The 13479-nt window shown below is 38.3% G+C and overlaps 1 protein-coding gene across 7 annotated transcripts in view; it reads right to left on the reverse strand.

Annotated features, from left to right (window-relative positions):
- MSH3 (mutS homolog 3) overlaps positions 1-13479 on the reverse strand; it is a 184754-nt gene that overhangs the window by 15159 nt on the left and 156116 nt on the right. For all 7 annotated transcript variants that reach the window (XR_012015279.1, XR_012015284.1, XR_012015281.1 and 4 more), the window contains one exon: positions 70-256. Coding sequence is in view for 4 of the 7 variants with exons in the window: in XM_072793646.1 (XP_072649747.1) it covers positions 70-256 (187 nt within the window). In the remaining 3 variants the exon portion in view is untranslated. The remainder of the gene's footprint in view (positions 1-69; positions 257-13479) is intronic.

Genomic DNA, 13479 nt, shown 5'->3' on the forward strand with positions numbered 1-13479 from the left:
GCTGAGGCCAGAAAAACAATCCGTATACTATGCCCCATTCACATACAAAAAAGTGTGTAAGATACTCACATCTCTAATAAAATGCTCGAGTGTAGCATAAGCAATGGCAATTCCATCATGGGTGCTTGTCCCTCTTCCCAATTCATCCAGGATAACTAAGGACTGGGATGTTGCTTGTCTTATTATTTCTGCCGTGTCCATTAGTTCTTCCATAAAGGTACTCTGTCCTTTATATATGTTATCTGCAGCACCCATCCTACAAATAAGATGAAGACAACTTGATTTTTCCTCTGCATTTTATTAGGAAGCCACGTATTACTTTATGAACCATAAAGCATCCCTATGGGTCTATATACTTTGAGCCAATAATAGCTGAAATCATATTAAACAAAAGAAAATATGGGTAGCGCGGGTGGCTCAGCGGTTTAGTGCCGCCGTCAGCCCAGAGTGTGATCGTGGAGACCCGGGATAGAGTCCCAGGTCAGGCTCCCTGCATGGAGCCTGCTTCTCCCTCTGCCTGTGTTTCTGCCTCTCTCTGTGTGTGTCTCTCATGAATAAATAAAATCTTAAGAAAAGAAGAAAAAAAGAAAATACATGTTGGATATAAAAGAGTACCTAACATCTAAGTGCATCTTGTAGAAAGACTATGGATAGATTCTGAGGTATTAGACAGAGCTCCCCAAAAGTAGGGAAACCTCTGACCCTATCTTCTGAGCAATCATTCCAAGCCAAAGTTTTAGTATTCACAGGGAAAGATAATGCTTCTCTGTGTTTAAAAATTCATGAGTACTAGAAAATTATAGAACTAAAGGGTTTTTTTCTAGTATTTCTTTCTTTTTTTTAATTTATTTTTTATTTTTTTAAAGGTAGCCTGGTTAGATTGCACATTTTTTTTTAAAACTTCATTTATTTATTCATGAGAGACAGAGAGAGAGAGAGAAAGAGAGAGAGAGAGAGGTAGAGACACAAGCAGAAGGAGAAGCGGGATCCATGCAGGGAGCCCGACGTGGGACTTGATCCCGGGTCTCCAGGATTACGCCTTGGGCCGAAGGCGGCACTAAACCACTGAGCCACCCAGGCTGCCCTCCTTCTTTTTTTTAAAAGAAAAAAAATTTTATTTATTTATTCATGAGAGACACAGAGAGAGAGGCAGACACACACACAGGCAGAGGGAGGAACAGGCTTCCCACGAGGAGCCTGATGTGGGACTCAATTCCAGGACCCCAGGATTACGACCTGAGCCAAAGGCAGGTTGGCTCAACCCCAAGCCACCCAGGCACCCTCTAGTATTTCCTTAAGAAGATCTCACAGTGTATTACAAATTATAGTACCATGTTGAAATAATTTATTTATGTAAGCTAAAACTTTTTACTAGAATCATAGATGTTTAGTAATCTCAGACACCTTAATACAGGTTCCTAAAGTGAACTTCATGGAACACAGTTCTTAAGGGTGTCATGGCATGTGTGCAAAAGATGTAAGGATTTCTTTCTTCCCTGTAAGACTTCCAGGATCCTTTAATATTCTACTCGACATTGTGCATTTTTTAGAGAAAGATCTACTAGATAGTATTTCTCTAACTCATTTAACTGTGAACCCCTAAAACTCCCAGTGAACCCTGCGGCAATAATGGTCTGCAGAACACATTTAGGAAAATGCCTATTTAGTTCAAAAAGATCTGGGTAGCCCGGTGGCTCAGCAGTTTAGCGCCTGCCTTCAGCCCAGGGCGTGATCCTGGAGTCCCGGGATCGGGTCCCACATCGGGCTCCCTGCATGGAGCCTGCTTCTCCCTCTGCCTGTGTTTCTGCCTCTGTGTGTGTGTGTGTGTGTCTCTCATGAATAAATAAATAAAATCTTAAAAAAAAAAAAAGATTCTGAAGAAAAAAAGCAGGGAAGGGGGTAACAGGGGAGGGGCAGAGAAGCATAAAAGCAATACTCACTCAAGGTCATGCACTTAATAGCAAAACCTAGAAATCAGGTTTTCGACCCACTAACCAGCTTTGTGAGTTCTGGTTAACTACTTTCTCATCAAATACGTTCATCAATGTAGTTCTGCTATAATAATTCACATGACCTACAGCAGCATAATGTACCTTTTCTTTCTGGAGAAAATCATGGTGAAATCCAGCCTTAACCATTTCTGGGCTGGAGCCTTGCTTGTACTGGGCAGGGAAGATGGAGTACAACATTTTCTCCACAGATCCATAGACCCTTAGGAGAATCAATATTATTTAGAAACTAACTCCATATATGATAAGTCTCCCTTAGATGGAGTTAGGTTTTACAGAAAGTGATTTAATTTTATCCATTTTAAAATCGGTAACTATAAGACCTAATTTCTGAAATGCTGCTAACTTATAACCCAGAATGCATTCTTTTCTCTTTTTTTAAAGGTTTTATTTATTTATTCATAGAGACACAGAGAGAGAGAGAGGCAGAGACACAGGTCAAGGGAGAAGCCAGCTCCATGCAGGGAGCCTGACATGGGACTCAATCCCAGGTCTCCAGGATCAGGCCCTGGGCTGAAGACGGAGCTAAACCACTGAGCCACCCGGGCTGCCCACCAGAATGCATTCTATTCATTCACAGCATTCTATAATACTGTTATTTATAGCAACTTTCAATGTTTATTAATATTTCCAAAAAAAAAAAAAATTTCTCCTCACCACAAAGAAGGTTAAACTTTCCCATCTCTGAAACCACTCTGAATTCTTTACAATCGTAATGTTTGATCCCTATTTAACAAGGTTGCTTTTACTCCTGACAAGCTGCAAGCTGACAAAAAGAATGAATCTTTAGCTGGTAACAAAATGCTCTAATAAGGCAAATGTTGGGGGGAGGGTCTTTGATTCTCAAGAATTACAATAATAATGGACGCCTGGGTGGCTCAGTGGTTGAGTGTCTGCTTTTGGCTCAGAGCATGATCCTGGAGGAGTTCCAAGATAGAGTCCCAAATCGGGCTTCCTGTGTCTGCCTCCCTCTGTGTCTCTCATGAATAAATAAATAAAACCTTAAAAAAGAGAATTATAATAAGAAAGCACTAAAAAGGATTTTAATACAATAGTTTAAGTATTATACTTAAAGAGTTTTTTAGAAACAGTAGGGTAACAGAGTGGCCTGGCTAGAATTTCATGAACTGATGAACTGTAGGATGCTCTTGGGAAGATACTTTTAGGAAGATACACACACATACGTATAAACCATCTAGTATATGACAAGGGAGAGATTTCTAATCAGGAAGGGAGGAAAGGATGAATGATCAATCTATAAAAAACATGTCAGCTAACTGGTTATTTCAGAAAACAAAATAAAACAGATGTGTCCCTACTCAAACCGTATTCCAAAATAAAGGTATATGGATTTAAAAGCAAAGTTTAGTGTAAAAAAAAAAAAAATAAACATACCAAGAGGTATAAATGAAATTTAATCTCTGGATAGGTAGATAAGTGGCTTTATAAACTCAGCACCAAAATATGTGTAAAGCAAAAAACACATAGGAAAAAGTTAAGGGCAAATCACAAACTGACATAAATATTTGCAACATGTATAAAAAAGGGTTAACCTTTCTAAAACAAAGACTCTCATAAAGCAAAACAAAATGGTGAACATTCCAACACACACAGGCAAAGGACAGAAAGAGTCAATTCACACACAAAAACTCATGAAAATATTCACATATTATGCAAGTTCAAACAGAATAAAATGCTGTTTTATATACCTTAATTAGCAAAGAGATGAAAAAGAGCAATGACATCTACCACTGTCAAGAGTATAGGGAAAAGGGTATTCTTTGATGAGATCAAGAGTTGTTACAGTCTCCCAAAGCACAATTTTGTGGTGTCTGTCAGAGATCATTCACCATCCACAAATTTCACTCTAGAAATTAACACTATGGAAATTATCACAGAGGTATGAAAAACGCATGTACAAATATATTTCTAAATGTTATCTAGTGAAAAACTGGAAAAATCAATTGCCTAGGGGGGAAAAAGTAACACTAGATGGAAAACTATGCAATCAGGAGAACTGGCAAAGTCGGAACCAATGACACTGGAAAATGGTCACAACAAATCATATGTGCAAACGCTGGGTAACCAAAAAGCATCTGGATGCAGTGGAGGAATGTGCTAGGGAAAGAGGCCTTCCCAGGTGCTGAGGAAGCACAGGCCAGTGCTGAGAACACCTGAAGTAGCGTTCCATTTAGATAGATGGTGGCGCAGTGGTTTGGCGCCTGCCTTTGGCCCAGGGCGCGATCCTGGAGACCCGGGATCGAATCCCACGTCGGGCTCCCGGTGCATGGAGCCTGCTTCTCCCTCTGCCTGTGTCTCTGCCTCTCTGTCTCTCTCTGTGTGACTATCATGAATAAATAAATAAAATCTTAAAAAAAAAAAAAAAAAAAGAAAAACCTGAGGAGAATTGAGGAAAACTGACAGGAGGAAAGAGAACAGAGAACAGCCAACAAAACAAGTGCCATGGAGGAAATGAATAAAAATGTAACTCCTTAAAGAGAATTAAAACAAATAAAACCTCTAGTTGTACCCTCAAAAGATTAAGAACACTGCAGCCTTAAAATAAAACAGCCTACCAAAAAAAGGAACAGCTGGAGGACAAAAAATCTTGTAAATTAAAAATATGAATGCTGAAAAAACTCCTGGTATAGGCAGGATTAAAATTAGATACTGTGGAGGACCAAGATTTTAATCTGAAAGATAAATTCAAAGGATAGCTCTGAGCACAGTAAACAGATACAGAAATGAAAAATACACACAAATCATTTTAACAGAGGCCAGTTTCTGAGGGTGGTTCTGTCCAGTTAGTTAGGAAGGACAGAAGGCAGACACAACAAAAGTAGTAATATCATAGAAGAAATTATGGCTAAACTGAAGTAAGAGATGCATCTTTAGGGGCACCTGGTGGGCTCAGAGGTCAAGCGTCTGCCTTTGGCTCAGGTCATGATCCCGGGGTCCTGGGATCGAGTCCCGCATTGGGCTCCCCACAGGCTTCTCCCTCTGCCTGTGTCTCTGCCTCTGTGCGTGTGTGTCTCTCATTCATAAATAAATAAATAAATAAATAAATAAATAAATAAATAAATAAATAAATAAAACCTTTAAAAACAAGACAAAACAGATGCATCTTCAAATGGAAAATTGCCACAAAAGGCCAAGATTAATAAGACATATAAAAACAAACTGGTAAAATTTAAGAAATGACAGAAATTTAAAAAAAAAATCCTGAAAACATCAGAGAGAGAGAGGAAAAAAAAATTAACAAAAGGATGAAACTAAGATGCTATCAAACTTCTTATAATGAATGCCAAACTAGAAGGGAGCAATTCCTTTACATCTAAAATCTGGGAGTTTATATTAATTTAAACTTTTTTTTTTTTTAAGATTTTTATTTATTCATTCATGAGAGACACAGAGAGAGGGGGAGGCAGAGACACAGGCAGAGGGAGAAGCAGGCCCCATGCAGGAAGCCCGATGTGGGACTTGATCCCAGGACCCTGGGATCATGCCCTGGGCCGAAGGCAGGCGCTAAACCGCTGAGCCACCCAGGGATCCCCTCATTTAAACTTTTAAAACAGATATGAAGACAAAATAGAGCTTATCATACATTTTTAAGAACTCAGAAAATTTGCCACCCTGAATCCTCACAAACTGCTCAAAGAAAGAGATCAAACAGGGAAAACAGCATTCGAAAGAAAAATATGAGATATAGGGAATAACAAGTGAAAAAAGCTAGAAAGAAATGAGAATTTTAGACTGGGATGCTTAGGAGAGGCTCCTCTGACAATCTAACACCATAAGGATTATATACTTTTTGAACTCTCAAGTGAACGTGGATGGAACACATACATATATCCTAATAACATAAATGTTGACTATTGGGTCCTTCCATTTGTAAACTAGCCTTTGAAAAACAATGAGATCAGGGCATCTGGGTGGCTGACTCGCTTAAGTGTCTGCCTTCAGCTCAAGTCGTGATCCCAGGGTCCTGGGATGGAGTCCCACCCACATCAGGCTCTATGCTCAGCAGGGGGCCTGCTTCCCCCCCCCCCCCCGCCCTTCCTCCTGCTTGTTTTTTTTCTCTCTCAAATAAATAAAACTTTTTTTTTTTTTTAAGAAAAAGAATGAAATAATTACAGCAGGACAGGTGTTGAGACCTTTTGGACAGGTTAAAAGTAGTTTTAAAAATGGGAAGGCTCATGGAATGATAAACGATTTCTTCATATTTGTAGTTCAACAGATACAGTCTAAAGTAAGTAAATCTAAAATTAGAGTGAAGAATATTCTACAGATATTGTAATGTCTAACTACCAGCAGAAGAAAACTGGGCCCCCTCGGAACAACTGCCTCCAGTGCACAGGGCTAGGGTTCGCGCCAGAGGTGCTGAGGGTGTTGGGGAGAGCCTTTTAGTTTTCAGTTGTGTGCCCCTTGTACTGTCTGAGTTCCTTTCTACTGTGACAGGTGTTGCTTCTATAATTTAAAAAATGTTATGTCATTTTTATTAAAAACTACCTGTGCAGAAAAAAATATAAGTTATCAACATGTTTAGAGTTATTATCTCAGGGTGGGGGAATTACTGGTCATTTGCTGACCCTTTCTCTTCCTCCAAGCACCTGGCATAACATCTGGTACACGGATGGAGAATAATAAAATAATATTAAATCAGGTCTTCTTTCCCAACTGCAGTGGATTAAGACATGTAGGAAATATTGGTCTAACATGACTGCTAACAAGATTCTGTGCTTTTTAAGTGTTCATTTCATTACTACTATTGAGGTGCCTTTAGGAATCAGTTCAAAATAAAATAGTCAATAATTATATATACATATAAGTAGGTAATTTAAATTTACATTTAAAGAAGCAAATCACATTTTATACATAGAGATGTTCAGAAAGGTTGAGTTTTAGTCACTAGAGATAGGTGAATTCTTATTTTAGGCCTTAGGCCTTGAACATGAACTTTCTATATATCCACGTCTTGGCATTAAAAAATTAGCTGTCACATTGAAAAAGGAACTTCTAGCCTGTAAGATGGAGTGAAAACTTTTTTTTTTTTTTTTTTTTAGATTTTATCTATTTATTCATGAGAGTCATAGGCAGAGGGAGAAGCAGGCTCCATGCAGGGAGCCCAATGTAGGATCACGCCCTGGGCCAGAGGCAGGTGCTAAACCGCTGAGCCACCCAGGAATCCCTGGAGTGAAAACCTTTAAAAAGTCAGGCAATTTACAAATTATGTAATATAGCTAAATATGGTAGAAAAAGTAGTACCTTGAGGGAATGGGCCAACACTCTAGTACTGGCTTGGCCACTGAGTAAGTACCATGTCATCTTAACCAAGTTAGGTAACTTTCCTGTTTGGTCCTAGCTTCCTATCTGTGGAATGGGAGATTGGAATAGTAAACCTCTGTGGGCCCATCCTCTTCTCAAGTCCCACAATTTTCACGAATGTATTCAGTTATGCTCATAATGGTAAAGCAGAAAGTCCATTAGATTAAGTTTCAAATCCTGAATATCAACATCAACTTATTTAACTTGGGCAAATCCTGTAATTAAAACTTAACTTTTCAATTTAATTATTCCTGATAGTGACTGAAGCTCAAATGTGATAATGCATGTGAGAAACAGTGAACATTTTACTGTGTTCTGGGGACCCACCTGAGTGTTTCGTTTGAATTATCTCACTGATTCCTGACACACATGAGACAGACCTTTATCCCATTTACAGGTGGAGGAAACCGGTTTAGTACCAAAAGGCTAGTTAGTCATGGAGTCAGGATTCAATTCCAGGTCCGTATGATGCCAGAACGTACACTCTGACCACCTCGCTATACGTGCTGTAAGAGGCTGGAAGTATCTGTGGTAGACATGCAATAAGGTGACCCCAATGATCTCTGCATTCTGGTTTTCTTTTTTTTTTTTTTTTAATTTTTATTTATTTATGATAGGCACACAGTGAGAGAGAGAGAGGCAGAGACACAGGCAGAGGGAGAAGCAGGCTCCATGCACTGGGAGCCCGACATGGGATTCGATCCCGGGTCTCCAGGATCGCGCCCTGGGCCAAAGGCAGGTGCTAAACTGCTGCGCCACCCAGGGATCCCAGCATTCTGGTTTTCACCTCATTGTACAATTACATCTCCCCTGAGTGTGGGTGGGACCTATGACTTGCTTTTAACCAGCATAACACAGTGAAAGTGATGAGATTTTGCTCCCTAGACTATATGACATTATATGAGACTATGTCTTGCTTGCAGAATGACCCTAAGACCTTCTCCCTAACTTAGCCTTTGAAGAAGCATGCCATACTGGGAGAGGACCATGTGCAATGGATCTGTGAGTGGTCCCTAGGAGCTGAGAGCCATCCGTAGCCGACAGCCAGCAAGAAACCAGGGAGCTGGGTTCTAGCATCTCAAGGTGATGGATTCTGTTAACATCCGAACGAGCTTGAAAGTGGATCCATCTGCAGTTCAGCTCTGAGGACTTAGCTCTGGCCAACACCTTGACGCAGCTTGCAGAGAACCACCTAAACCAGACCTGAACTCATAAGCCACGGAAACTTTGAAATACTGTGCTGTTTCTTTTAGCTGCTGCGTTTGTGACAATTTGTTACACAACTCAGAAAACTAATTCAATACCTTTGCTCTAGAAATATGAAAAATGAGAATTTGGTGTTCTCTTTGGATTCTTCTTGCTCCCGTAATCTACAACATCCAGTCCTCAGTACTCTTCTTTCAATCCTACTGACGTTTCACTAATTTATATTATTTGATCTGAGCTATTCCGATCACCTATCTTCACTTTCTCTAACAGCTATTCTATTTTTCACCTTACCACCAGACTCCTATTTTAAATCAACTGACTCACACTGAAATAAGTATTATAAGTCAGTCACAGAAGGACAAATACTGCCGGACTCCACTTATGTGAAGTTTCTAAAATAAACAAACTCATAGAAACGGAGAGTAGAATGGTGGTTGCCAGGGGCTGGAGTAGGGGTGGGGAGAGAATGGGAGTTGTAATCAACGGGCGTACAGTTTCGGTTATGCAACTTGAGAAAGTTCTAGAGATCTGCCATACAACATTGTTCCTGTAGTCAAGAAAAATGCACTCTAACTTGAACACCTGTTAAGAAGGTAGACTTCATGCTAACTGTTCTTACCACTATAAAAGGATTTTTTGAGATCTATAATAAAGGAAAATAAGGTGTCTTAAACTGGACAACCACTTTTTAGGCAATGTCAGTTAGTAGCTGATATTGTATCAATCAATTTAAAAGCTATGCACACTGTTTTCTTTTTTTTTATTTCAAGATACTTTATTTTCAAAACAGGTCACAACACTAAGCTTTTGGCCCATTCTGCCAACGTACAAGCTACAAACACTTGCTCAGCAGCTGAGGGGGCACTCCTTAGTAGCATGTTTGAAAATTGAATAAAAATCCATATAAAACAAATAGTCAAATAGTTTCCATAGGATGCACACTGTTTTCTAATCCTACCACTAATTATTGAGTCTAATCACTGACACCTGCTGCTTATGCATACAGACTAAATCCTATCCACAAGGCGGTAGGATGCGATAGTTACGTGTACGAATCCCAGGTACGCCACTACCAGCACACAGTGCTTCCATTTTCCCTATCAGTAAACAGTGACAATAAAAGTATTTGCTTTTCTACTTCTTACAATGGCTATGAGAAATAAGTTAGTTAGTATTTATAAATAAATTAAAAAAAAAAAAAAAAGACAACCACCAAGCTTACAATGGTTTCCTAATGCCTGGAAAAAAACCCTCTAAATTCCTAGCATGGTTTACAAGGCCTTCTGAATCTCTGTCCCTAAACCACTCTCTACTCTCTTCTCCTTCTGCCTCAAGATGCCATGTTGTTGCCACCTCGATTACGTTTGCTATCCCTGACATATGCCACGTAGCCCTGAAAACAGAAGAGCTTTTATCAGGATGTAATTCACAAATTACAAAATTCATCCTTTTAAAGTGTATTTATACATCAGTGGTTTTTAGTATATTTAGAGAATTGATACCACACACCTTTATCCCTCTATGTTTTCCCTTATTATTTCATCAGCCTGGAACAGTCTTCCTACACGATTGTTTTGCCTATGGTTCCTCTTCTTTTTTCTACAAACTGAAAGACTTGTTTTCCTTAAACTACACTAAGATGTTCAATCCATCCTGAACATGAACTTATCGAATCATGTTCCAGGGTTGTAAAACAACTTACCCAACCCAAATGAGTCAAGAGTAAACATCAATGTGAACGTCCAAATTTAAAGTTAACAAAGGACTATTTGTAGGAAAAGTTACAAGGAGTGAAAGGATTTAAACTACTGTTTTCCTCTGTGCTTCCATATAAATTAGGGTTATCCTTGTATACTGTTGCTGAGTTTATTCTGAAGTATAATGCATAAATCTAAGGAATATGAGAGAAACAGGGTTTTAATGGATATAAAAACTAATGTTTAATATTTTGATGGAAAATTTATTGTAATAATATGGTCCTTGGTAATTAAAAACTGGCATACAATCTTAACAGTATTCACCTGTATTTTCCACTCAGTTTTTTTTTTTTTTAAGAGTTTATTTATTTATTCATGAGAGACACAGAGAGAGAGAGGCAGAGACACAGGCAGAGGGAGAAACAGGTTCCATGCAGGGAGTCCGATGTGAGACTTGATCCGGGTCTCCAGGATCACATCCTAAGCCAAAGGCAGGCACTAAACTGCTAAGCCACCCAGGGATCCCTCCATTCAGTTTTAAAACATTGCATTTAAAAGAGTAATTCTAATTTTTACTTTTCAAGATAACATCGTAAAAATGCATTTCTTATGCTAAATTTTTAGAATGGTAAAGTCAAATTCATGCAGAAGTGTAAGTTTTAAAAATGCTATTTACTTTCTGCTTATCCAAACTATTCTTGCTAATATCTTCAAGTCTTTCCTGACAAGACTAAGAAATCACCCATTCTTCATCCTGACCTTCTTGAATTTCGTCACTGATGACCACCTAAGCATCAAAGCCCAAGTAGCCTCTCAGTCACTTTTGTTTAGATATTTATTTTATTTATTCATTCACTCATTCATTCAGAGAGAGAGAGAATGAGCAGGGGGAGAGACAGAAGGAGAGGAAGAGAAAGAATCTCAAACAGACTGCATGGTGAGCATGGAGTCCAACATGGGCTCAGTCCCATGACCCTGAGATCATGACCTGAGCCAAAATCATGAGTTGGATGCTTAACAGACTGAGCCACCTAGGAATCCCTCAGTCACCTTTTATCCAAAACCTTTGTTACAATCACTGAACCTGTCCTACACGATTGTCTGCCTAGATGAGCTGCAGACACTAAAAGATGACCGCTCTAGATAGATTTACCTTCCCTTCCCCTAGTTCCCCCCCCCCACCCATGTTCACATTCCCTACAGAGAACTGGGTCACTTCTTTTGCCTATGGTTCCTTCCACTTTGATAGAAGGGAAGAGCCTGTAGGACAGCAAAGAATTTCCCATTAACAAGCCAATAAAGTAAAAAAAAAAAAAAAAAAAAAAAAAAAAAAAGGCTTGTTGCTGGCTAAGTTGGTAGTAATTGTTTTATACTCTCATTTTACAGATGAGGGAAAACGTGGTGAATTCGTGGCAGAGAAGAAAAAAATAGAGACCTTCGTGTTCCCAGCTTACAGCTGAATTACAGCTGAAGGAATATGAGAATATTCCAACGTGCCTCAAGGTATTAGTGGGCTTCTGTCCTTCAAGACCATGATTTTAGGGGATCTTAGATGTACTTTTATTATGCAATGGTCCTAACTCTATTATTAGGCCAGTGATTTTCGACTATCTTTTTAGCTGTTAAATCCCTTGCTCAAATGAGATTTCAGAGAAATTCACTACAGATTAGATAAAAGGAATGCTGATTTGGTCAAGACAGCACTATTAGGCCCCCCTTTCTTCATCTAGATGGGGCTCTGGGGGACTCTAAAGTCCCTGTACAACAGTCTGAAAGCCACTGCCTTAGCAGGCAACACATTTTCTATTACAATACTAGTCTTCCACAGCACATGATAAAGTAACAATGCTGCCTAGCAGACACTGAAAAAACCTTGTTAACCAGTCACTGAGGCTACAACGAAGCATGTGCTTCTAACTGTGGGAAATGTTTACTGATAGAAATATTTTCTGCTAACCTCCCTTAAGAAATATAGTCTATATTTTCATTAAATTTTGGCAGTATAATGACTTTATAGAATTCTGGTAGACACAGAATTTTATAACTAAACACATTTTCCTTTTCACCTTAGTTACTAATAACTAAGTAACACCTTATAATAACAAAGAGCAACTCTCTTAGTTTTCTCTCTTTACTATCTTAAGTTTCTACCCTTATTTTCTCTTTGTTCCAGGATCTTTAGATACCATTTTACTCTCTTATTATCCTGCTATATTGTAAATATCCCAGTAAAGCAATGAAAATAAGTTTATGAAGCAAGACAGTATAAATTAATATAAATTTTGTACCATTTTATTAATTCAAGCATTTTATAAGACATAATACTGGACAATGATTCTGATGTTTTTCAAATGTTAAAATACGTAGAGATTTAAGGAATTATAGAACACATGGAATTATCATTCTGTTTGTATTTATATTCCAAAGTAGTGAAAAAATGGAAAATGCATTCTTTAGATTTCATCTTAGAGTTAGTTTGCTCTGAGTAGACAGGTTACAGTTATGTGATTAAGAAAAAAAAATCACTTTGATATTTTTAGGAGTGGCGGTTGACTAATCTTTCTAATCCTCTACTCCCTCCTCGTCTATAACCCTTATATAGGTCAACAAAGCTTAATAAAGCATTAATGGAGAAAAGAAATTAATACTTTTTAAAATCAGTTTCTAAAATAAAGAACATTTACATGAAAATTTGAACAAGAGTTTGTTTTTATGAGATCTTGGTATTTTGAGATAACATTCTAGATGTTTTTCAGTTGTAGCTAATGCAGTGGGCCTCTGCTCCCTCAAATCACAATTTCTGGGTCTCACACAAGGAAAATGTTAGCATGAGGGAGAAGTACTGCAATTAACAAAGAAAAATGATTTTTCATATTGAATGATCAATACTGGACCTTAAATATCAAAATGAGTGAATAGAGGCAATAATTATTGTATTGCATTAGGATTTTTGGACATATGTGAATACTTCGAAAATTGTAGTAAAAATATATATAAATAAAACTTACCATTTTAACATTTTTCAGTATACAATTCAGTGGCATTAATAAGCATGTTCAAATGTTGTGCAGCCATCACAACGATCCATTACCAGATCTTTTCATCATCCCCCAAAAGAAATTCTGTACTCATCAAAAAACAAACTCCCCATTCTCTCCTTCCTGCCAGCCCGTGGTAACCTCTATTCTACTTAATGCTCCTAAGGATTTGCCTATTCTAGCTTCCTCATGAAAGTGGAA

The sequence above is a fragment of the Canis lupus genome, chromosome 2, assembly GCF_048164855.1.
Source record: "Canis lupus baileyi chromosome 2, mCanLup2.hap1, whole genome shotgun sequence".
In the NCBI taxonomy this organism is placed as follows: Eukaryota; Metazoa; Chordata; class Mammalia; order Carnivora; family Canidae; genus Canis; species Canis lupus.